The 25,350-nt window shown below is 29.4% G+C and overlaps 4 protein-coding genes across 4 annotated transcripts; 1 reads left to right on the top strand and 3 right to left on the bottom strand.

Moving 5' to 3' along the window:
• Positions 1-327: 327 nt before the first annotated feature.
• Positions 328-4,339, top strand: LOC108469971 (probable protein phosphatase 2C 33). The gene is made up of 5 exons (XM_017771112.2): positions 328-1,541; positions 2,511-2,891; positions 2,985-3,102; positions 3,331-3,554; positions 3,637-4,339. Exons 1-5 carry the CDS (start codon positions 1,287-1,289, stop codon positions 4,108-4,110), a joined length of 1,452 nt encoding a protein of 483 aa, XP_017626601.1. The 5' UTR covers positions 328-1,286; the 3' UTR covers positions 4,111-4,339.
• A 949-nt stretch (positions 4,340-5,288) lies between these two features.
• On the bottom strand, positions 5,289-10,488 carry LOC108467412 (serine carboxypeptidase 1-like). Its single transcript, XM_017768012.2, has 14 exons — positions 10,165-10,488; positions 9,921-10,057; positions 8,099-8,175; positions 7,881-8,003; positions 7,684-7,786; positions 7,233-7,270; positions 7,039-7,140; positions 6,803-6,880; positions 6,453-6,701; positions 6,316-6,381; positions 6,118-6,239; positions 5,834-5,947; positions 5,641-5,686; positions 5,289-5,486 (listed from the first exon to the last, which is right to left on the bottom strand). Exons 1-14 carry the CDS (start codon positions 10,302-10,304, stop codon positions 5,403-5,405), a joined length of 1,479 nt encoding a protein of 492 aa, XP_017623501.1. The 5' UTR covers positions 10,305-10,488; the 3' UTR covers positions 5,289-5,402.
• Positions 10,489-14,019: 3,531 nt separating this feature from the next.
• Positions 14,020-16,895, bottom strand: LOC108467413 (uncharacterized). The gene is made up of 5 exons (XM_017768013.2): positions 16,466-16,895; positions 15,696-15,925; positions 15,531-15,611; positions 15,105-15,455; positions 14,020-14,273 (listed from the first exon to the last, which is right to left on the bottom strand). The coding sequence occupies exons 1-5, from the start codon at positions 16,608-16,610 to the stop codon at positions 14,172-14,174; spliced, it is 909 nt and encodes a 302-aa protein (XP_017623502.1). The 5' UTR covers positions 16,611-16,895; the 3' UTR covers positions 14,020-14,171.
• A 924-nt stretch (positions 16,896-17,819) lies between these two features.
• LOC108468487 (aspartic proteinase 36-like) lies at positions 17,820-24,974 on the bottom strand. The gene is made up of 10 exons (XM_017769368.2): positions 24,427-24,974; positions 23,076-23,205; positions 22,737-22,984; positions 21,103-21,327; positions 20,455-20,617; positions 20,296-20,366; positions 19,657-19,747; positions 19,209-19,284; positions 18,973-19,044; positions 17,820-18,071 (listed from the first exon to the last, which is right to left on the bottom strand). Exons 1-10 carry the CDS (start codon positions 24,660-24,662, stop codon positions 17,923-17,925), a joined length of 1,461 nt encoding a protein of 486 aa, XP_017624857.1. The 5' UTR covers positions 24,663-24,974; the 3' UTR covers positions 17,820-17,922.
• Between the last annotated feature and the right edge of the window lie 376 nt (positions 24,975-25,350).

Raw genomic sequence — 25,350 nt, 5'->3', positions numbered from 1 at the left:
ATATAGTATAAAATATACGTGGATTGCCATGCAGATCGTCATGTTTAAAAATTAATATTTTAGTTGGTATTTTTGTTAAAAATATTAATTGACTCTTTTAAAATATTGATGGTTAAATTTAACTCTTATTTAAAGGTTGAGTACGAAATTTAGCTTAAAAACAGAATAAGGGGCAAATTGATGTAAAATGTAAATATCAGGGTTAAATTTATCATTACTCCGATATAATTATATTTATTTTTATATTTTAAAAATTAAATTATTATTATTTTAAAAAATAGAAATCAATGGATTAGATAAGTTTTCCTTATTTAATTTTTTACATTTAAAGAAGTATTGGGGACAAGTTTTGTTGGTAGTTGCGGTTATTTCTCTGTGATTAGTACCTGCTGCCTTTGCCTTGTTCTTTCTTTGCTGTTCCCCTTTCAATGCCATGTTCTTCTTTCTCTCTCTAAAACCCCAAATTTCGCTCTCTACCCTTTTTCACTCCCCCTTCTTTTTCTCTCTTCTTTTCCTTTCCCATTCTTTGTCTTAGCCCCTTTTTTTTGGGTTTTTTTTTAGCTGATCTTTGTCCATGGATTTTGATTAGCTTTTCTGTTGATTTTCTGGGAAAAAAGGTTTGATCTCTTTTGGGTAGTTTACGGTGGAAATTATCAGCACCTTTCTCAATTCTTTTCTAATGACTAGTAAATTGACAAATTTATGAGTTTTTTTTTTGTTTTAAATTATTTGTTTTCTGATTAAGATAGGAAAAAAAAAACCCAAATTTAAGATTCCTTTTTTTTTTTTCTCCTTTTTTGCAAATTATAAAGTTTTTCAGTCATCAATCTTTATTTGTTTCTTTTTATCTTTTGGCCGATTCTGAGATTTTTTTTTAAAAAACCACTTTATGAGATTGAATTTGTTAATTGATGTGGTCATTTAGATTGAAACAAGAAAAAGGGTATCTGGAAATTGTAGTATAAGATCATTATTTTAGTGATTTGAAGGGCAAAAAAAAAAAAAAAAAACTCTCAAAAAAGGGTATGTATATTTAGCTGCGATTTCAATAGGGTTTGCTTTAAGATTTAGAATTTTAAGGTGTTTAAAGAACAAATTCAAGGTATACTATCAATCATTGAATTGAAGAAAAGAAGAAGAATGTAATAGAAATTGAACATTAGCTAGAAAAATAAGAAAAGGGGGTGTCTGTTTGAACAATTAGTGACGGATCCATCAAAAGAAACAGGGGTTATTACTGTGTGGCTGGTCTGGATTGCATATTAAGCATTATCAGGGCCCTCAGAATGGGGTCCTGCTTTTCTGCTGAAAGCAGGAGCCCTCTCCCTGGTTCGCCTTTATCTCCACATTTGGCGAACATGAAGAAGAGGAACTCGAGGAAGAGACTCGGTTCTCGAGGCTCTTCCTTCGAATACCGTAAGGACGAAGCGTTGCATAGGATTCCAGGGAGGTTTTTCTTGAATGGGTCCACTGATGTTGCTTCACTCTTTACTCAACAGGGCAAGAAAGGAACCAACCAAGATGCCATGATTGTTTGGGAGGTATAGCTCAGTGTTTTAATCTCATTTTTGCATTAAGATCTTGTTTAGCAATGAACATTTGATTTATATGGTTGGTTTTATGTATGATGTTTCCTTATCTATATAGCTTTAAAATCAATCAATTTTATCTTATATCTCTTCTTGTATGAATGAACTACTTGCCAGCCCCATGGTGTTGGTATCTTTTAATGTTTTAACTTGGTTTTTCTGCATTAAAAATCTTATTTAGCAATGATCATTTGGTATATATGGTTATGTATGATGATTACTTGTATATATAGCGTTGAAATCAAGCAATTTTATCTTATAATTGTTCTTATATGAATGAACTGCTTGCTAGCCCCATGATGTTGTAATATAATTTGTTGGTATCCTTTAATGTTTTAACTTGTTTTTTTTTTTTAATTAAAAATCTTTGTTTCTATCAAGCAATGGTCATTTTGATATATGGTTGGCTTTGTGTATGATGTTTCCTCTTGTATATAGCTTTGGAAGCAAGCAATTATATATCTTATAATATAACTTGTTGGTATTTTTTTAATATTTAACTTGTTTCTATCAAAACAATGGCCATTTGATAAATATTTGACTTTATGTGTGATGTTTTCTTGTATGGCTTTGAAAGCAAGCAATTGATCTTTATACTTCTTCTTGGTGTTATAATATAAAATTGTTGATATCTTTTAATGTTAATTTATGATTCCCCTTTTTTCTTTTAATTTGTTTATGTGCCTTTTAGGTTCTTTGTTGGTTTTGCGACACTTTTATCTTTATTTTAGTGATGGAAATCTCGTGTGAGAGAGAGGAAGAACCAAGGGTGAAGCTAGAAATTGCCTTAAGAGGGGCAGAGATGAATGCAAATTTATCAATATACTAACTTGTAATTTTTATATTTTGAAGGGGCTACAAGGTATAAATTTACCATTATAATGTTCCGTTTCTCATTTATCAATGGCTGTTGTTTCCCAGAATTTCGGTTCGAGAACAGATACGGTATTCTGTGGTATTTTTGACGGGCACGGTCCATACGGTCATTTGGTAGCAAAGAGGGTGAGAGACCATCTGCCGGTAAAGCTGAGTGCTCATTGGGAAGCTAATGTATCCAGTGAGGATGTTTTTAGAGACTTCGGTTTAGGAAGCATGACCTCTGAAGATATGTCTCTTTTATCGGTCGACAAGGAATCTAGGCCTTCCATAGATTTTCTGGAATCAGAAAAGCACCCCGATATCTTCGAGACGCTTAAAGAGTCTTTTCTTAAGGCTTTCAAAGCGATGGACAGGGAACTTAGGGTGCACCCAAGTATTGATAGCTTCTGCAGTGGGACAACGGCTGTAACTTTAGTCAAACAGGTATAGAGCTGCAACTTTTAAAAGCTTTATTCGGAAAATCATGTTACGATGTGTTTTTTAGTTAAATCATAATTGTCTTGGCTTTTTGTATAGGGTCCATATCTTGTCATTGGAAATGTTGGGGACTCCAGAGCTGTGTTGGGTACGAGGGACAAAAACAATATGCTTACTGCAGTTCAGTTAACTGTCGATCTCAAACCGAATCTTCCTGGTATGTTTTTCGAGTTAGTTATATGTAAGTGCACGCTATTATCAACTGCATTCGTGTTTCGTATTATATAAAACTGATAGCGATTCTCTTTTTGGAACTTTTGTGGATCCGCACGTGTAATAGAATTTGTGTCATGCTCTCCATAGCATTTCTCATGCCAACGCATCTTGTTATAACGTGTAATGTTGAGCTCGTGCTGAATACTTTTTTTTTTTTACCTCTTTACAGCTGAAGCAGAGAGGATTCGGAGATGTAAAGGTCGTGTATTTGCTCTTCATGATGAACCTGAGGTTACCCGAGTTTGGCTACCAAACAATGATTCACCTGGCCTTGCCATGGCTCGGGCTTTCGGAGATTTTTGCCTAAAGGATTTTGGCCTGATCTCGGTGCCCGAAATAACTTATCGGCACTTAACGGAAAATGACGAATTTGTTGTCTTGGCTACAGATGGGGTAACGAGAATTCTTATTCAAGATATCAAATGTCATTCGGTCCGTGTCTTGATTTCTAACGGTTCACTTCAATATTTTGCAGATATGGGATGTCCTTTCAAATGAAGAAGCAGTAGAGATTATAGCATCTGCCCCAGCTCGTTCCTCTGCGGCTCGAGCATTAGTTGAGGTAGCAATCCGAGCTTGGAGATATAAATACCCAACTTCAAAAGTCGATGATTGTGCTGTTGTTTGCCTCTTCCTCGATTCTAATTCGAACCATTTGTCGACCGCTTCTAACGGCAATACCGAAGTGCAGCCAACTTCAAAGGACGAACTCGACAATGACATTGAGGAAAACAATAATCTCGATGTATTGACCCCTCTCAACCAGTCCGGGACCACCAGAACAGAAGAAGAAACATCCCTAGAAGGGAATGAAGATCCCTCGAAGCTGGAGGATATGAATTTGGACATAGGAATAAATTGGTCTGCCCTCGAAGGGGTGTCTCGTGTCAATACGCTCGTTAATCTCCCGAGGTTTATTCCGGAAAAGGAGGAGAAGGCTGGGAAGTAAAAAGGTACCTTGCTTTTCCCTTGGATTAAAATTTTTGTAACTTTTCTTTTCCATGCATTTTAGTGTGGGTAGAATTGGAAATTTTTGTAAATCCAGCTCTATCTTATATTTTATTTTTTTCCTTTAATTTTTATTATTTTTATCATTTCAAGGTTCATGTGTGATTTGTTGGTAACTTCATATGCTGGTAATAAATTTGTTGACAATGAAAGCTTCTTTAGGGTTTAAATTGAGATGATATTCCATCCTGTTCTTTTGTTTTTTGCTTTTTTTTTTGAGGGTTTAAATCTGCCACAAGTCCCTTTTATTTAATGGAATTTAGTCATTTTACCTTTCAGATTTTAAAATTCAGATTAAACTATGAACATGTTAATTAATTTTATTTGTTAAATTCAAGTTAACTACAAAGTCATTTTTTAATTACATGTTTTTAAAGCGAGTTTTTTTTTATTTAAAAATGTTACAACAATAAATTTACTATAGACTTAAGTTTTGAAATTTTAAAAGTTAAAAAAATGAAATTCCATAAATAAAAGTAGAGGACTGAATTTTTATTTAAACTTTTTTAGCTTTTGTAGTGTTATTGTATATGACACCTGTCCATTATATTGTTTTCTTTTTAATTTTTGAAACTATAAGAGGATTTTCTTTTTAATTTTTGAAACTATAAGAGGATGGTTAGTTTTCAATTCTAATCTCTCTATCTTTTGAGATTCTATAATAATTATCAATTTTCAGTTTTGGTCCTTATGTTACACTTAAATTTGAGATTTAATATTTGTATTTTAATTTAACTTAATTTAGTTTTTAATTGTTTTTATAATACCATTAGTTAATGTAGGTTAGGTTTTTTTCTTTCTTTAAAATGTCACATCAACGAATTTAAACTTAGAAGATATAGTATCTTTTAAATTTTATACCATAATTTAACTCAAAATAATTAACTAATGTGAAGCATGGAAATTATACTAATTGTTATATAAAAGCTAACCAAGACAAAGGATCAAACTCTTACTCAAATAATCTTAATTTGGTTAAAATATGGGTCTTATATTTTTACATATTTGTTTTAACAATTGAAGTTAAAGTTTGAAAATTGACCAAATTACCAAATTACCTTAAGCTCCTAATTAAAAATTGTGTTCTAAATTAACTTGATTAAACCAGAGAGTAAAAAGTAAAAAAAACCCCAATGATATTATTTCATTGATTTTAATTAGAAAAATGGGGGAAAAGAAAAGGGTATATTTGGAGATTGACAAAGAAGTGCTATCTTTTCTTCAATTTCATCCTCATATTGGTTTATGATCCAACCATCGGCTATAAAAGTCTAATGCTTCCATTGGTTTGTATTCCGGAACTGTATGCCCTGCTCCCTGCACATTTAAACACCCTTCATTTCAGATCTCATTTTTCCAAAAAAAATTTACAATAAGACCCTAAATCGTTCTATTCATTCGAGTTATAAATTTAAATTCAGTTAATTCATACAATCATTTTTAATAATATCTGAGTAAAATATTTCCGAACCTTGATGGTTAGAAAGGTAATGTCATGGTCATATCCTTGCAAGTACCTGCAGGACATAAAACAATATACACTGTTTAGCTTCTTGGTGAATACAAATATTAATTTTATCAAGGGATTAAAAAGGAAATTGTACCATTTTATCAAGGGACTAAAAAGCTATATATGTATAAATATAGATTAAAAGAGAAATTACCCAGAGACTTGGCCATTAGACATCCATGATCTCCATGGGATAATAGTCTTATATCCGAGTGACCTGGTCCAGGCTTGGGTTCCAGTGTATGGCACACACATATCATGGTCTCCACTGCGATTAAAACTTAAAGGGTTAATGCACTATTGGGCCCTTGAATTATACTCTCTTCTTCATTTTGGTACCTAAACTATCATTTTAAAAAAATTATTGATATCCAAGGAAAAAATGATAGTTAAAGAACTAAAGTGGGCAAAACCGGATATGGTTTAATAGTGAAATACCTGTAAATAAGTGCTCGATAACCTTGGAGTGTTAGGGTTTTATGGTATGGAATCATACTCCCAGCATCATGGTTATAGCTTATTCTATCGGTACATAACTCCCAAGTCCCGGATACATTTTCCTGTAATAACTCGAATTTGCAAATTTAAGATTGTCATTTTACATTACGACCGTAATTTAAATTCCTGATAGCTTACCGGTTGGGCATGAATAGCTTGCCTAACTTTTGCATCATTCAACCATAGCGTCGCAACTTCATCATTCTACAAATACGAAAAGAACGTATCACTATATGTCATAAATAATAACTAATTAATCCAATGATATAACTTACGAAACAGGGGACATCGCGGCTGTTCGTTTGTGCTAGTTCAGGCCATAAAGGGACGATACCATCCTTAACCGGTGCTCGAAACGGCCAAGCACGACCGAACATCCGAGTCCTCACAGGAAGAGGCTTCGCTGTAGCCCCTAATTGTTGGAAGCTAACTGGCAAGCTTTTGTTTCCTTTTGAGCCTAGTTGTGAAGTAGGATCATGGTAGCAAGGTTCAAGGATGTCATAAATGTTTAGGTCGGAAATTGCCTGAAAAGTGTTGCATACTTAAATTTTCAACGACGTGACATCATTTGATAGTAAACTTTTGAAAAAACAAATACAACTTAAAATTGGCATATATTCATAACCTCGTAAACTTTTTTTATATTTTCGTCACAAATCTTAGAAGGGTTTGAATAATTTTTCCCACAACTAGATTCAACTCCCTGCAAATAGTTATTATGCATCGTATCAGTGTTAAATTATTCGCAATAAACTCATATTATTCATCATAATATTAATCGATAATAAAAAAAAATTAACTTGAATATAAAATAGATAATAGAATTATATATTTTCGGTATATCAAATATAATTTTGGTACCTGAAAAATATCATCTGAAATAAGGGCCATCCCATGTGTAAAGGGGACTAGAGCATTGCCATCAAAAACAGGGTCACACACCCCATTTCCCACCATGTAACCCTACATATATGCATTTACAAATTCCTCAATTTTAAAGGTTTTTTTTTGGTTAAAAAAAAGTTGTAATTTAATAGAATTATTGCAATATATACCTTGAAATTTATTGTGGGCTTTGCACCAACTTTGATCCCTAAAACCACAAGGTAAATTATTATCATACTAATCAAGGTTTAATAATGCCTTACATGGACTAAGGCTTAATAATGCCTTACATGGACTATCCCTAGTGGCATAAAGTGCATATAATATTTGCAGGAGTCTAACTAAAATTTTCAAAAAAAAAAAAATATGGATTTAATTAAAATTTGGACGGTTTAGTTAAAATTTTGAGAGGATTAATGAGAATTTTTAAAAACGTTGGAGGGTCTAATTAAAATTTTTGGAAGGTTTACTTAGAATTTCTAAAAATTTTTAGGGGAGCTAATTAAAAATTTCAAAAATTTTGAAAGGTTTAATGAAAATTTTCCAAAATTTTGGAGGGACCAAGGTCAGTTTAGAGTCCATTGATGTTCCACCCTTGACTATCAACAAAAAGGAGATTACCTTTCACCACTTCGGAAGAAAGAGTGGGCACATAGATTCCGGCATAAGACTCTCCGGCAATATAGAACGGATTGCTAACAAACTCCGGATAGAGACCAAACCACTGTACGAAAAATTTAATTCCTCGATAATTAATCACTATATGTTAAGGATTCAAATAACGGTTGCGGCAGGATGATAAAATCGGATTTAAGTACCTTGAGGAGGAAGGCATGTGTATCGGTTGCGGTTTTATGGTCTCCGGTTATATACTCGCTTATATTCCAAGAATAAGAGAATCCGACACCGGCCGGTGAATCTAGGTAAATAATATTTGAGACCTGAAAAAAATGGTAAAAATATAATTAACAAAAGATTACAAATACTAAGATTTAGTTCTTTGGTTTAAAGGGGGTGTGCCATGTAGTGATTGAACCTTAGACCAACTATACGGATTGAGATGTAATGTGGGAAGGCTTCCTTTGGGGCTTCCCTCTTGAAAATTAAAAGGACCTGCAATGAAATTATCCTCTTTTTTATGAGTATGGAAGAAAATTATTATAGTAAATTTAGAAAAATCACACATATTAAACCAATAAAGAAGTTATTTGGAACTTTCACTTTTTTTTTCGATATATATTCGAACCTTGTTATTGTCCTTAAAAAAAAATCGTATATACATGTGATATTTACCAACTCTATTAACTTGTAGTTTATATGAAGTTTCGTGATTGATCTGATAGTAAAAAATGTTTACTTATAAAACTTATCTAAGTTTAAGCCTTTAGAGAATAAGTGATAAGTCTTTATTTAGATAACTCTTTTTGAACTTAGTGTATGCATGTATGGTATGAATAAAACTGATCATGGGTCAGGTCACCTACCCAAACCCGAAGGCTCGTTTGCGCAAAAATAAAGCCTATTTTTAAAAAGAGCTAAACCTTGAGCAAATTCTTTTTAATCATACAAGTTTGTCCTTACTAGTATATTTGAATATTAACTCTCTAATCATATTATACAAAAAACAATATTTATAGTTTATCTAACATATACCCTTTATTTAGTAGGGTGTGATGCATGCCACAGATGTGTTAATATTAATAATTTAACTCATTTTCGTACAAATCCACGAGTCCAATAATAATTAAATAAATAATAAAAACTATTTCAACTTTCAATTATTTTATCTTAATTTTTCGTTTTTCATCAATTCCAAATAATTCGCTCGAAAATCAATTCAAATATTTTGATATCTAATTAAAATATTTTTATAATAAATACATATATTCATATTCAACACCCGTATCTCGGCTGCCGGATGATACAGCTTGATTGATGGGTTCATATATTTTTTTTTTAGAAATTGAGGAATTAATGGCTTATGATACATAGCTTTCTATACATATAAAAGAACAGCAAAAAACTAGCTGTCCTAATTTGATAAAATTATAGTAATTATTTTACGACAGATCGAAAGCAATCAATTTTGCATCACTGTGAACTAAAACCACACACATCTGCTTATCTATATATAAATTTGTGGCTATTTATTTTTCTTTCAATATATATATATATTATTTTTCTCGCCTTAATTTATGCAATAATTAGATTTAAAAAAGAAAAAGAAAAGGAAAAAGAAAAAAAAAGAAGACTTAGCTAATTGTAACAAAGACCAGTACCACATATTAATGGTACAAATTATCTCATGAAATATCTGAGAATTATAATTTTGTCTTTATTACAAAATATCTACATTAAAAGAAAGTTTAGTATATAAATATAAATATTGTCAAGTCAGCCCTTGTATTTTTCCCATTTATGAAAATGATTCCTATATTTTTAGGGGTTAAGATAAGAAAATGATGTTTTTGAAATGTTTTTATTTCTTTAAATTATTCCAAAATTATGTATTTGTTAAATTATGTTTTTCGTAAATTTAATTTTTTAAAAATGTTAAATTTTAGAATTTAGATTTAATTGTTAACATATTTAATTTTTTATTATTAAATTTAACATTTTGATATAAAATAATCAATCTTAATTTAATAAAAAAGTTTATAGTATTAACAATCGAAAAATGTAACATATTTATGGTTGGTCTTTACTCTCGAAAGAATACTTAATTATGGTCTTTCGCAATATTCATACATGTATGAAGAATAAATTGATACGTATTTAGTAAATTCAATACATTTAAAAAGAATCGAATCGAAAAATAATTTTAAAAAAAAAAAAGAGTGGGGGCTAAAGGAAAGTACCATGTTCATAAACAAATCCATCAAAGCTAGAACAACCTGGTCCACCATTTAGCCACAACACAACTGGATCCTTCCCTGGGTTTCTTTCTGAAACTACAAAGTAATAGAAGAGATTCTTCTTCCCTATACTCACATATCTACAAACACCTTACGATCATTATTTTACGATTTTAATTCTCGCCGTCGGTGATTAACCGCTGTAAAACAGTAAATAAGAGATGAAAAGAAGGGGGAAAAAAGTTACCCAGAATAGTGTTTGGATGGAAAATCACCATTGAAACCAGGTAGGTGAGTTATAAGAGAATCATTTGGAGCCGCTTCAATGAATGTACTAAAAAGCAATAACATGCAAAATGAAATGAAAGAATACATGGTATTATCCATGGCTACTAGGCCTTTGTGCTATAGACAGCTATGTGAACATAAAAACTTCTTATATACACTAGAAAATGTAAAGAGAAAAGAGAGAAATTATGGGGATTGATTTTGATAGGGAAAATTAAATTTAAAAAAAATAGAAAGAAGAAGAAAATGGAAGAAAATGAATTCAATGATGGGTACAAAAAGGAGCTTTTAATTTATTATTATATTAAAATGGGAAAAGTCAAGAAATTGGTAAACATAAAAATGCAAAAAGTAAAGATTGGCAGTTGAGACAATAGAGGATTAAAATAAAATAAAATAAAATAACAATCTTTTAAATTTTGGATTTAATAAAACTGTAGATTGAGTATTAAATCGATTTGTATCGTTGTTGTATCGTTGTTGTTGTAAGTTCGATAAGTATAATGCTCTTTCAATTTAATTAAAATTTAAAAAAATAATATATTTAATTTTTAAAGATATTTCAGTGAGTAAATTTAACATATTTTAAATTTTATTTTATATTAATTAATTATTATAATTAAATTAGATATCTATTATTATATTTAAGTGTTTTATTGAGTTGGTGTCACCTTAATCGGAAATTTATGAAAAATTTATCTTTTTTAAGAGTAATTTTATCTTTTATATAAAATAACGTTACATATTTTTTTAGAATAAATAAAATTAGAAATTTGTCACTTTGTTTATATACAAACATCGTGTATTAAAAAAGGTTGAATTTGTCCCAAGTCTTTATAGCTTTTAGACTATGAATTGACTTTAAATTTTATTTTCTTAAATTAATAAAAATAATTAAATTTTATAGGTTGTATCAAACAACCCTATATTATGATTCTTATTTTAAATCAGTCCTTAAAACTTTTAAACATTACAATTACATCATTAAAATACCAATGTTATATCAATAAGATCTTTTGTTATTAAAATATTTAATTTAACCGTTAAATGTACATAAGATCTCATGTGACATAATTTAAAATGAAAATTTTAAAGAAAAATAAATATTGTGAAAATTTTATAGAAACAGTTGTTCAAGTTTTTTTGAATTTTTTTATTTTTATTATTTTCTTTAAAGTTTTCATTTTAAATTATGTAACATGAATTTTGCTTGTCATTTAATAATTATATTAACGGTTTGAATAATGAAATTACTTAATTAATATAATATATTTAAGGATGTAATTAAAATATTTTAAAATTTAAAGACCAATTTAAAATAAACATTGTAAATTAAGAATGTTTAGTGAATTAACCCATTTTAAAATTTTAAAATTCTAAATAAAAAGTCACAAAGTCCTTAAAATAGATTTAATTGTAGGTTTAAATAAAATGTTTCAAAAAAAGGACAAAAAGAGAATCAGAAATAGCAGTGGGTAAAATAATGAAGAGGCAATGAAAGGCTAATGATGAGTGTACAGTGGGGGACGTGAATTTCAAGGTGGGTTCTTCTTTTGTTTTCTTCTTTGGATTTTTTTTTTTTTTTCCTTTCAATACTTTTTAAGGTAAATTATTTTGTAGGTAATTTTAAAATATTCTCATTTTTATTTTGGCCGTTTTATTTTTATTTTAATTTACTCAATTTAATTAAGATAAGTATTCGAGTTAGTCATTGTTATAAAAAATTTATTAATTCATTAACAGATTATTTTTTTAATTTTGATTAAAGTTAAGGACTTCTATGTAATTAGCTCAAAACACTTTTTTTTTTTTTGTTTATTTGCAACAAAAGACTAAAGTTTGTAAGTTTTCTCTTTTTCCTTCTTCTGTTTGTTTCCTAACAAAAGTAATAAAGAAAAATGAGGATAATTTTGACTCTTTTAAAACAATCCAACTCCACTCTCATGAACAATATCTAGTAAACGAGACCATTGTTAGTCGTATTAGTATTAAACACGCAAGAAACAAAAATTAAAATATTAAAACTTCAAATTTTTCTTTGATTAATATTTTAACCAAAAAAAAAAACTCTATCAATTTATCTTCAACTCTGTCATTTTCTTTTAATTTTTAAATTATAAAAAAAAGTTGAGAATGTGGTTGGAGATCATCTGAATCATTTAGTTTAAGTTCTTCTTCTATGGAGGCAATCACGTCTTAAATGTCAAAATCTCTGATTTTAATGCTATTTTCTCTGTCGCCAATGGGTAGAATTTTTTTTTTTAATTATAGTAAAATTGTTGATTTTGGTGTAGCTTTTGCTGAAATATTTGATTGTGTAAATATTATTGGATTGATAATGCTTGCTTGATTTCCTGAAAAATTGATTTTGCAATACGAGCTTATTACCAATGGGTAAAAAGAACCCCATGGCAAACAACAAGGCTAGAACAAGACAAGAGAAATGGTGACGAGGATGTCAAGTTGAGGTTGAGTTTGGGGTTGGGTTGTTTTAAAAGAGTCAAAACTATTCTCATTTTTTCTCTTTTTACTTTTCCAAAGAAACAAACAAGAAGAAATAAGAGAACTTACAAACTTTATTTTTACGTTGCAAATAAACAAAAAAAAAATGTTTTGGACTAATTATAAAGAGATCCCCAACTTTAATCAAAAGTAAAAAAAAAATGTCACGTTAGCAATCTGTTAGTAGATAAACGGAGTTTTTAACAGCAGTGACCAATTCGAACAATTATTTTAATTATTAGTCAAAAGTAAAAAAATATCACATCAGCAATCCATTAGTGGACTAACGAAATTTTTAACGACAATGACCAATTCAAGTAATTATCTTAATTATAGTGACTATATTGACAAAAGAAAAATTAAAGTGACCAAAATAGAAACAACCTATTTTAGAGTGACTTGCGGTGTAATTTATATTAGTTTTTATTGGATTTTTTTTAAAGAAGTCTGTTTTGAATTTTTAAATATTACTACAAATGATTTTTTTTTCTTTTTAAATTTATCATGGTTATCGGTATTTTACCATATCGGTCTATATGGTTAGTTACGTACCATTTTGGCTTTAAAATTACTTAAAACGTTATTAGATAATTGCCATAATTACTTAATACCTTTAAAGAAAAAAAAAGTTTTATCTTGCCCTCATTCGTATTCATTTTTTAAAAATAAAAAGTCGTTCTTTTCGAAGTAAGTGAGTTTGAAATCTATCGAATAGTTCGAGTTTTGTCATTCCTAAGAAAAAAATGTCTTATTTACAAATATTGTAGCCAAATTAAAAAGAAAGTCAAAAGAGGCCAAACATAATTTACCGTATTTTTAAATATTTATTCTAAGGACTAAAATAAATATTTGAAGAATTTAGGAGCCATACATAATTGATGATGCAGATTTTTTTGAACTTTTTTCTTGATTTTTAAATTAATTTTAATTAAAAAATTTAAAGTAAACGTGTACTACTGTGAAAATTGTCAACTCTAAAAGTCTATTCAAATTTTCCATCAACAAAAGAACAATTTTGCTAAATTTTTAGGACTAAATTTATCATTTTATCTCTAATTTGACGTGACCCTTTTAACCTATTGGCCCTACTTTTTTTGTATGGGTAGATAAATATTAAATATTTTTTAGATGTAAAAAAAAAACCTTATTCAATGTAAAAATGGCTAAAGTATAATACACATTTAAAAACAAATGTTATGTGAAACTAAAACATATTGACCTTAAAATACACATTTCAAAGGTAAAAGTCTAAATAATCATTGAATTTCACAAAAAATATTTCATTTTCCTAAATTTTGTCCACACAAAGAAATACTAAGAATATGCTTAAAATTTTTTATAAGGGTTTTTCCGAATATACATTTAAAAAAAAAAAAAAAAATTCTGAGTATTGGTGTATATAATTACAAATTTACAATAATTATAAGTATGAAAATATATATAATGAAGAAATTATTTTGGGTATTAAAGGGTTGTCCTTAAGAACTGTACAACAAAGTAGAGGACTGCCAGAAACAATGCAATTTGGTATACATCTCTTTGGAATCCATCGTCCCTTTGAAAGAACTGCTCACACATTATCACACAAATTATGTAAGACACAAATACAACATCTTCATCACTACATGTTCAAGTATTTTTGAAATTGAATCGATGATCCAACACATCATACCATCGGTTTTTGATCTGATCAGTTGAAAAATCAATTATCTTTTAAGTATTTGGATGGGTTAGAGCAGTTGGTTCTAAGGAATTGGGTTGGGCTGGTTGGACTTTTTTCGAGTGGGGTCATTAGTTTGGGTTATGTAAGAAAACCGGTTCAAATGGTTTTTTATTGATTCAACCGGTTCACCGGTAGCTGTTGAACCCCCAGTTCTAAGTAGTTTGCTCTAAAACCAGTCTAATCCCTTTGTTCGGGCTGGTGTATTGGTCAAGGTCCAACCAGCCAGTCCGGTCTAATTTAGACTACATTGAATAAAACTTCGCAGTCAAAAGTGTCGAGTATGATTATGTGTCTGAGAAGGGTAAGTTCAAAATTTTACGTATTTTCGGATATTTGGAGAAACATATCCTATAATTCATGTATGATATGTGTCCGACATAGTTGTCGAGCATAGGTACTTTAAAAAGAATGAAGAGTCCGTATAAATGTAGGTTAAAACTCATCGAGGTAGCTGCTCAATCAAGCCTCATGAGGCTGTTGAGGCCAAACAATGAGGATCGAGTCAACTGCCGATGTTATTTCGACTCTTCATTTCCATAAAGTACTCATGCCCGACACCTTTGTATGATACGTTTCATTCATAAGAGTGACACTATGATTCTCAAAATCTGACACTCACCCTTCTACATAGGTGGTGAAAGGAGGTTGCATTTTACTGCAATAACTTAACTCACCTTAGATGGGTCACCGGAGGGGTCCGGGTAAACCTCCGTATTCTCTTGCTTAGTTGAAAAACGAGTCGACAAGTCCTTGGCTCCATCGCCTAAGTCCTTTGCCGCTTCGATGGTGGCAAAGAGACGACGGGATGTCCAAAAAAATGCCTGAGCAATGATTGATGAAGATGATAAATCCCACAGCTCTTCATGTTCAATCACCTGCCCACTAATTTGGTTCAAAGTGAACTGCGAATTAACTCTAATTATCAAATCACCGCCTATGCCAGCAACGAAAGACTTCGGTTTTCCTTGTATTGTCCATTTGATGTTGAGTACGCTCGTCGATAGCATCACCATTTCTTGCACTCTCTGTAGTAATATGAGCAACAAAATATCAGTAATTGAAAACCGATAGCACGTTAGGACACATAAAAGTTTACGTACCACAGTTGGATTTTCTAAAGCACCGGTTATCCAAAGTGGTCTCTTATACTTCTCACGGCCAGTGAAACTTCGTACTGGATCCTGCATTACAACGGTGTCATTAGTATTCGATGAAACGTAAATGTTTGAACACGACAAGGAGAACAAAACCGAACTTTAAAGAACCTTGTATTTGACAGAAACAGCGTATGTTCCGAGTGCACGGTTCCCTTCTCGGAGCTCTAGGATGTCACGTACGAGTTGTCTTGCTGTTGATTCGACTAAGGGACTACTAATGCATTCGAACTCGTTGCAAAGCTCGCCAAAGTCCATCCCATCAACAATCTTATCACTTTCCAATCTCTCATTGATAGGATCAGTAGTAGACACTTCAGTCCTGCTAGTTTCATTTGTAACTGCAAGACATTGGAAATAATCAATTCATGTTTTTTGTACTACATAAAACACCTTGAATTGTTCAATTTGACAACTAATTTTTTTTTGTCTCAATTTGGTACCTCAGTTTTTTCAATTTGATACTTATGTTTTTTTCTTTATCCAAATTAAGTACTTGAGTTTGGCTTCAATGTTCAATTTCATACCTAAGCATTTTTCTTTGTCCCAATTAAGTATCTATGTTCTTTTTGCTACAGCACACTGTCAAAAATTCATCGGGGCAAATGATGCCGTTTGTTCTGGGTACCAAATTGAACATTGAATCCAAATTCAGGTGCCAAGTTGAACATTGAAGATAAACTTAGTACCAGATGGTATATTAACCCTTTCAAAAAAGAAAAGTAAGACTAAACATTGTTTTAGACTCGGAGTATACAGTAATACTAATATAAGCAGTAAAACATACATATTTCATGAAAAATCCGAGTAATATAAAATAATCGAAGAAGACCGCAGAACAAAGTGGATTCTAGATTAAAATAAATAAATAAAACACAGACCTCTGAGTAGAAAAGGGTGGTGATGATGATGAGGATGGTGAAAAGTGAAAAGGGTTTTGGGAATCCGGAGGTGGGGATTGCGGCGGGAACCGGCGGAGGCAGAGGCGGTGGGCGGGAGAGAGGAGGAAAGGGAAGCAGAACTCATATCTGTGTCTTTTTCTCATTCTGTTTCAAGAATGAGTGGCTTCGGGGGATTCAATATTTTTTTCGATTCCCTTTTTTTTTTTTTTCGATTTTGTGATTTTTTTCAGTTTTTTTTTTTTAATCTGCGGATAAGGTGCGATGAAAATTGTCTGTCGTTTTGAGTTCAGACACGTCTACTTGTTTCATTGTGGTCGTCGTTGCTCTTACCATGGGACCTGCCAGCCAATGCTACTTCCCCATTCTTTATTTTCTAGTTATATTAATTGGACATGCTACTTCCAAGTATACCCGTACGTTGGTCGGTTCTTAACAAAATTATAAACCCGCTTTATAGATTGAGTGGAGGTTAAATTTTTATCAAAACCCAATATAAATTATAGAGGTTAAACTCGAGTTAGGCTTGATTTATATTAATTTTATTTTATTTTATTTTTATATAAAAAAATTAAAAAATATATAATACATCAAAATATTAAATTAAATATTTTTAACAAATTAAAATAAATTTTAAAATTATACTTAAATAATATTAAAATAGGTGCAACTTAACAAATAAATATAATATCTAAATAATAACAACAACAACAAAATAGTAAAATGACAGGAAAACAGTAGCAAAACAACAACATTTTTTTTGGCAAATTTGGGCATTGGCTAAAAACTCTTACATGTGGAAAACGGACTTTATTTTTTATTCAAACTCATTTTTTAGGACTATATTTTTATCTAAACTCTTTCACTTTTAAGATGGTTGGATAGCCCACCTATGGACAAATTTACTTCCAACATAATTAAATTATCAGTAAATTTATATTTTGATCATTTAACTTTAAAAGTTAAAAATAATTATTAAATCATTTAAAATTTTCATTTAAGATACCAAACTATTAAAATTGCTATCATACAAAATATAATTCAATAAGGATTTTTTATTCAATTAATAATTAATAGGAATGAAATATGAGTAAGCATAATGGTCAAAAGAAAAATAAAATCAAATGATTTTAGATGTTTGTCTATCAATTTTTTAAAAAATATATAATTAAAATATTTTTATATTTTTCCATCAAATAATTTGAATTCCATTAATTTGATTAATATGGTAGCATGGTTAAACAGGTAAGAACAAATATAATTCTTCTCAAATTCAAATAATTTCCTTTTTTTTTATGTTATATCACCATAAGGAAATTAAGTATTTGGAAGGCAATTTTATAGCAATAAAGTAAGCATATCTTTAATTAAGATATGCTAATAATTGATATTTATAATAATACAGAAATTGGAACAGAATAATGTTTTGTATAATTAATCTAAGCTATATAGAAAAGGGAAGTAAAGGAATAAAGTATGAACAGAAATGCTAGAATTCCTCCAATGGTAAAACTTGATGCTGAACTAACAACATGATATCCAACACTATACTCTGTGTTTCCATTCTTCACTTTAACACTTGAAGTGCCTATCATTCACCAAAATATAACTTGTTACCATCTTATTAATAGTCTCAAACATAATGTAAATGTTATAAGAATAGCTGAATTGGGCCAAAGTTGAACTTTTAGTTTTCGGTTTAATCATTTTTGTTGAGGGAGGTCAATTCCTGGAAGAGATGCTTTTAAAGTGTTGTACATTCAGAGCTGACGATTCTCTTAATAGGTTGGTCCTATTCCTGAGTTAAGTTAAGGTTTTGTCTCTTAATTCTGTCAAGAGCCCAAATTAGAAGTGGGGTTTACGGAGCAAGAGTGACTTCTTGAATCAAATAGTTCATTATATATGGGTCACCTATCAAGGAGATGTTCGTGTTGTGTGCTTACTAGTGTTTAAACTCTTGCTTATATGGCATCTAAGGGTAATATTAGCATACACTTCATTAGATGTTATATAAAGAACAAAGATTTAAACCCTACTTTTGATAAGTGATCCATGCGTCAATCTAACAAGGCACTCTTGCTTAGTGAATTTCACTTTCGGTGTGAACTTATGTCAGAGTTGAAAGACAAAATTATGTCTCAATTTGAAGACATTACTTATCAATTGAAGGATCTATTAACTCCAGAAAAATGACACTTTAAAGACTTCTTCATAAGTTAATCTCCACTCAACTTTTTCAAAAACAAATTAATAATAATTAATAAAAAGGTAAAAGTTTGAAATTTTAAAATCAATTATATTTAACCAGTTTTTCTCTGCTGGATTTTTAGTTTTATTGATTTAAAACAATTTTAATTATTTTTATAACATATCATTAATTGAATTTACAATTTTCGATTCAGATCTCGTTGTGATAATATTACGTAATGTAAAAATAAACAAAAATAATTGAAGAAATCAACAAAAGTCGTTTAAAAGAGGATACTCACAATTATATTCAGTCCATCCAATGGTCTGGTTTTCAATATCATATATGACCAACTTATTAGAAAGCACCAAATCTGCATTTTCAAGAAATTCAAATAAATTATAACATAAACTATTTTGGTAATCATAATTTTGATTTGAAAATTTAAATTTCGAGTTTGGTATGTAAAACGAAAATTTTAATTATATTAATTATTCAAATTAAAAATAATATTTATAATAGTAAATTAAAACATACCTCCTAAAAGAATCATCTCCTCTTCATTAGTAGATTTAGACCCACCATCTTGCCAACCGATACACCGCATATCATCCTAAAGAAAGCACATGAATATGTTAATTAATATTTTTTAAAACGGATTGATGGTCGAACAATCAATCCAACTGGTTTAAAAGACATAAATTATTAAAGAAATTATAAAAATCAATTCAACCCGATTCAACTGTTCATATCGATTTGTAAATCAACTAATTCTTTTACTTCTTATCGAATTAATACTAAACTGACTTCTTGTTCAATCAATCCAACTTAAATAACATTGATAATTAATGTGTAAAATTCCCAGACACAAAAATCAAATAAATTATCTAAAACCCACAAAAAAAATCTAACAATTGGTTGCCAAATAATAATAACAATAATCATGCTTTTGGATCATACAATTAAATAAACTTTTTGTACTTACACGAAATCTGAATAGGTAATCATGTGGATAAACTGTTAGAACAAGAGAATCTTTAAAAAGGAACTTTATCACTGGAAATTCATCATCAACACTGCAACAACACAAGAAATGAAGCAAAAAATGGAAATTATTAGTAAACAATAAACTGTTACAACAGTAATACCTTTTATTTATTTAGAGATAAAATTATATAAAAAAATCAAACCTGATATTAAACAAGTTAGAGAAAAAATAATATTTAGTCCCTGAATTTAGTAACTTTTTTCAATTTAGTTCGTTAATTTTTTTGGGTTCATATTAGTATTGGAACTTGGTGACTTTTTCTAATTTTGGTCCCTTGTGATGACGAAGCACTATGAGATTATATCATTTTACAACTTAGTTCGTTTATAAAAAAATTAATAATTTTTAGGTGAAGATGTGACACGGTATCAGAGTTCATTGTTAGCACATTGACTACAACTGAGAAAAGTACTAAATTTCAGGATTAATATGAATAAAAATAAAGATTTAAAAATTAAATTGAAAATAATTACCAAGTTAAGGAATTAACTGTCGCTCTATTCTTTATTTTAAGGTTCATTCATGTATATATGATTGTGTATATATATAGAAGAGAGTATAATAGTAGTGTCTTACTTTTTGTCATACTTAAAACAAGAAAATTGGCCCTCTATTTTTTCCATTTCCAATGACTTTCCGGAGGTAATCTAATTAACAAAAAAGAACATACAATGTAATCAGTAAAGGATTAATGTGAAAATCCAAGTAAATATAAGGGGGGTAATTGATACAAACCTTTTTAATAACTTGTTCGTGAATTGTGGTTGGAAGATAGGCTAAGGTTGTGCCACTATCAATGATTGCTGCATTTTCATCAATACTACCAAAAAAGCTTGTTTCAAGCTTAACTGTGGTATCTCCAATATGTACTTCCTTTAGTGTAATTTTGTAATGTGACCTATAAGATTGTTCATAAAAAAAAGAGAGTATATTTATCAATTTATAGACTATGAATTCACACTTCATAATAATAAGAATAATTTAACAAAAATAAATTAATAATTGGACCGAGTTTTGAAATATAAAAAGTAGAGGGACTATTTTATAAAATATATGATGGCATGAAATATATACTTTCTTTTCTTTTCTTTTCTTTTTATAATTGGGAATTTTTTTTCACATTTAAATAAGAAAAAGTTTGACATCATATGAACTAAAAGTATAAGAACTAAAACCGGTCAAATTATAGTAAGGACTAAATCCTTCAAAAACACATAATTTAAGGACTTTGTATAAAATTTGACCATCTTGGAGCCTAAAGTCCTAAGTAAAATTTTTTATATAATAAAACCAAATTCAAAGATAAATTGATAAGTGATTAATTTATATTGGAACCATAGGTACTGAAAAAAGAAGTAAGAAATGTAAAAATAGATGACTTACTGTCCTGCAATCATTTTAGTTTTATTCATTTGAGGTCCTACCACTTCACCAATTGCAAAGATTCCACCTCCGTCCACATTATCCAAACAATGTGCGAATTTATTTTTCACTACTCCGTTTTGAGCTAGTTGTGAAATCATGGATGAATTTGCTTGTCCAAATCCAATGATTCCATCAACTGATTCACTTGATGTAGTTGTGTCACCAGCTCGTTTAGACCCGCACCTAATTGAAAAAAAAATGAAAAAGGTACTTAAAACTCTAAATTACATTATTAACAAAAAAAAAAAACTATAGTGCATCAAAATATGTTCCAATTCCTATCATATCTAGGGATGAAATTGAAATGTAAATAATTTGAGTTTTGTTATTCGTAAATAATCTATTCCTATCATATCTAGAGGTGAATCTATAAAAGTTTTTGAGAGGTTAAGATTAAGTTATAAATTTTGATAAGAGTTAAAATGTAATTTTACTATTATATTAACTAATATATTTATAATTTTTAAAAGACTAAATTATTACTAATTTATAATTTTATACATTTCAAAAGATAAAATTATAAATTTCTAATTTTAAGAGGATGAAGACTCCTGTCTGCCCCTCCCGTCACCCTTGATCATATCAAAGTTACCCTGTAGCAATCCTATACTTAATAAGACATCATTACGTAATTCTACCAAAGACTCCTTTATATACACTTTTACCCACTGTTGAAACTCTCTCCCACATTTTCCTCCGCAAGAGAACCCCACTTTGGGGACTTTTGAGAACAAATCTTCTCTCCCTCTTTTTTTACTATACTCTCGAGATCACTCAGCTCTATAATTCTTTATTTTTCAAAAGTGAATAGTCATCAAACCTTAAAATCTGAACCTTGTATCAACAAATCCAAATATATGAAGATAACAATAAAATCATTTCATCCACGTGTTGAGTTTTAAAAGTTAAAAAAGACTTTTTATTTAAATTTTTTAGTTTGATTTATCAACCCACCAAAATATTTTACCCTTTTAACATTACATTTACCAGGAAATATATATTTTAACCTCAAAAACTATGCCAATGCAAACAAAAACATTAACCAAGAGCACCAAAGTAGAACCACCCATCTATTTGCACCTAATTGAGAATAGGAAATGGATTAGAAACATATATATATATATACATATATATTCTTAGGTACAAATAAATGGTCATTTTCAAATGAATTCATGAACATTTTAGTTTTTTAATAAACTAAGTATTATTATATACGGTAAAAGTAACGTAGAGGACCTCAGATTAGAATTCAAATTGTATTTTGCTCTTTATATTAAAAAAATGAGCAAAATAGTATAGTAGATCAAAGAGTAAACTAGTAATTTTGTTAAAAATTTCCCTATTTTTTTAGCAATACAAATGAATGAAATTTTTAACATAAAAGAATAATTTTCTCTTTAATCTAATGTACATAAACTAATTTATCTATTTTTTAATAAAGCAAACAAAATGTGATCTGACTTCTAATATAAAAACTTTCATAATATCTTTACCCATTATACGAATATACCAAACAAAGGGTGAGCAAAAGTCTTCATCCACAAAATTCTTAGCTTCACCCATTATTATAAGTAGCATGTTCATGAACTAACCCGAATACTATACTCCCGTTTGTGGGTGAAGTTTGAAGGTTACCAGTCACTTGCTGAAGTTCTATGGTATCTTTTACAAAGTATCCACCATTTGAGGTCCCGTCACCGTAAGTAACATAGTATTCACATTGAAGATCAGGCTTACAATCTTTGAGTTTACCGTCATGTGCAGCAGCACAAAATTCATTGTTACAATAAACCAAACTTGAAGTGGATGATTTCTTGTGGTCATATTGTTTTAATGATATCTGCAATTAAAAAAAATATTAAATAATTAAACTCTTCATCATAGTTTAAAAAGAGATTAATATATATGAAATTATTAAAAAGGGAACATACACCAAGATCACTTTTTTCTGGACATTTGTCACAACCAACACAATTAACCCATAGAATGTCACTTCCTGTATCAACTTGTACATGGTATTCTTCTAATGGGTTACCGATTTTAAGTTTTGCAAAATAAAGCCTGAAAGAAGAAGAGTTAAGTTTTTAAGGCAATGGGAATAAATTAAGCAATTAAACTTAAAAATAATAGTCACCATATAATTTAAACAGCTGAATTTTCTAATGCATAAAGATGAAAATAGAAATATGAAGGTAAAAGTACTCCTAAAAATATATAATTAGTTTATATGTTAAATCAAATAGTAAATCAGCTGTTTTGTTAAAAATTTAATTCATTTTTACTGTTCAAAATTGATCCCTATACATCAGCATAATGTACAAGTGGCATGTTACATATCACTGTTTGGTAATTTCGTCAACCACGTCAATTTTTAACAGTACAAATAGATGAGATTATTAACAAAATGGACCAATGTGCTCTTTGAACTAATATAGAATAACTAAATTGTCTATTTTTCTAGTAAAGACAATAAAATACAATCTGATTACTAGTAGGACATCCATAATACTTTTACTAAATATTGAAAATAAGTGAGAAAAAATGCCTTCTTTTTAGTAATTTGGACATTATTAACCCAATTACTATTAACCAAACATCAAAATCTAGTGGTCAAATTCCTAACAAAAGGTCCATGTACTATGGTTTTTTATGGGTTTAGTCCTACTAAAATTCAATATTTTTAATCTCTATTTCTTCGAAATGTGTATTTCAATCTAGAGATATTTTTTAATCAAATGATTTTAATCAGTATTTTTACTAAAATGCTAAAGTGTTGTCACATTATTGTATGTTTTAGAAAATTACTGAGAAAAAGTGATTAAATACACCAAAGTCGCATAATACAATGACCTTTTACACAATTTAACCAAATCTAGCCAAACCAAATTGGTAAAAACACCTCTTTTTTAGTAAATTGTTTTCTAAAAAAGTTGTGAGCAACTATAGACTAACAATAAATATTTTCTGTCAATTATACGTAATTTTAATTTGTATAATAATAAATTTAGACTCAATCCTTACATAGGCTTAATTTGTTATTATATGTACAATTGCCTACAAATATTAATAGTGTTTAGTTGCTCACTTTGGACTACTCAATATCAAAATACACTGAATTCGCATACTACAAGGACTTTCTACAGAATTTAACCAAATCTAGCCAAACAAAATTCACGAGAAGAATTTCTTGTTTCCTCAAACATAAGATTAAAAAACAACAACAAATAATAATTTATTTGATGAAAATAATTCATAAAAGAATTAAAAAAACAAAAAACTAACCCAGCACCAGAAGGGTGACCATCACCACCTAAAGGCACATCAACGTCAACGGTAGAGAGAAATCTGCCATGGCGACGCATATCATGAGCTTTCATAGCCCTTAAATGATTTCGTTTACCTGCAAATTTATGTTTTACATCAAAAGTGACAACATTCCCATAAGCACTACAACCAAATTCCCCCACCAATGCCGCCACCAGTGTCACCACCGCCAATGCCAATCTCCTTAGATCCATTTTTACTGCCCCCCAAAAAAAATGTTTTAAAAAAGTTATTGCTCCTCCTCCCTATCTCTCAATACATTCAAATTTTCGGGGGTTTATTTTATTATTTTATTAATTTTTGTTATTTTTCTGGTTTTTTTTGTTGTTTTATTTTACAAAAGGGAGACAAAGAGATAGAGAGACAAAGAGGAGGAGAAGGAGGCCAAGGCAAAGGCCAAAAGCCATGAAAATGGAGGAGGGAAAATGGTAGGGAAATAGGCGTTTTCAACGGCGATTTACATGCCTTATTTGTAAACACCATATCCATAATTCAATTTGTATTTTTTGTAGAAAACTATAAAAAGGTTTTTCTTATTTTGTTCATCCACAAGTTTTTTTTAAAATATTAATGTTTTAACAATCATTTTAATTCAGATCATCGACTAATTAATTTAATCAATCGTCTCTATTTAAATAAATTATCAAACACATTTAAAATTAAAATTAAAAATTTCTTTTCTACTTTTTAGTAATTTATCAGTAATAGGTAGTTTAATTTAGAATTTGATTTTAAGTTAGTTGTTTTAGAAGATTAGATAATCTTTTTAAGATGATTATTATTCCATAACATAAGTTTCTTTATATTCTTTTTTTTTTAATTTATATTCTCTTACAATTACAATAAAATCTAATTTTTAAATGATTTTATCGATAATAAATA

Source organism: Gossypium arboreum, chromosome 8, assembly GCF_025698485.1.
Source record: "Gossypium arboreum isolate Shixiya-1 chromosome 8, ASM2569848v2, whole genome shotgun sequence".
Taxonomy (NCBI): Eukaryota; Viridiplantae; Streptophyta; class Magnoliopsida; order Malvales; family Malvaceae; genus Gossypium; species Gossypium arboreum.
Note: the sequence above shows the minus strand (reverse complement) of the source record. Positions and strands in the feature narration are given on the sequence as shown.

Excerpts from the sequence above, each read along its gene's own strand:
- LOC108469971 (XM_017771112.2), top strand. The coding sequence starts at position 1,287 with ATGGGGTCCTGCTTTTCTGCTGAAAGCAGGAGCCCTCTCCCTGGTTCG. Across the intron at positions 3,103-3,330 it reads TCTCAAACCGAATCTTCCTG|CTGAAGCAGAGAGGATTCGG; the intron begins GTATGTTTTTCG and ends ACCTCTTTACAG. Across the intron at positions 3,555-3,636 it reads TTGTCTTGGCTACAGATGGG|ATATGGGATGTCCTTTCAAA; the intron begins GTAACGAGAATT and ends AATATTTTGCAG.
- LOC108467412 (XM_017768012.2), bottom strand. The coding sequence starts at position 10,304 with ATGGATAATACCATGTATTCTTTCATTTCATTTTGCATGTTATTGCTT. Across the intron at positions 8,176-9,920 it reads TGGATTTGTTTATGAACATG|GTCCTTTTAATTTTCAAGAG; the intron begins GTACTTTCCTTT and ends ATTTCATTGCAG. Across the intron at positions 8,004-8,098 it reads ATCCGTATAGTTGGTCTAAG|GTCTCAAATATTATTTACCT; the intron begins GTTCAATCACTA and ends CATTTTTTTCAG.
- LOC108467413 (XM_017768013.2), bottom strand. The coding sequence starts at position 16,610 with ATGAGTTCTGCTTCCCTTTCCTCCTCTCTCCCGCCCACCGCCTCTGCC. Across the intron at positions 15,612-15,695 it reads CTGTTTCTGTCAAATACAAG|GATCCAGTACGAAGTTTCAC; the intron begins GTTCTTTAAAGT and ends GTTGTAATGCAG. Across the intron at positions 15,456-15,530 it reads CTTTAGAAAATCCAACTGTG|AGAGTGCAAGAAATGGTGAT; the intron begins GTACGTAAACTT and ends ATATTACTACAG.
- LOC108468487 (XM_017769368.2), bottom strand. The coding sequence starts at position 24,662 with ATGGATCTAAGGAGATTGGCATTGGCGGTGGTGACACTGGTGGCGGCA. Across the intron at positions 20,367-20,454 it reads ACGAACAAGTTATTAAAAAG|ATTACCTCCGGAAAGTCATT; the intron begins GTTTGTATCAAT and ends TTTGTTAATTAG. Across the intron at positions 19,748-20,295 it reads TGTTTTAAGTATGACAAAAA|TGTTGATGATGAATTTCCAG; the intron begins GTAAGACACTAC and ends GTGTTGTTGCAG.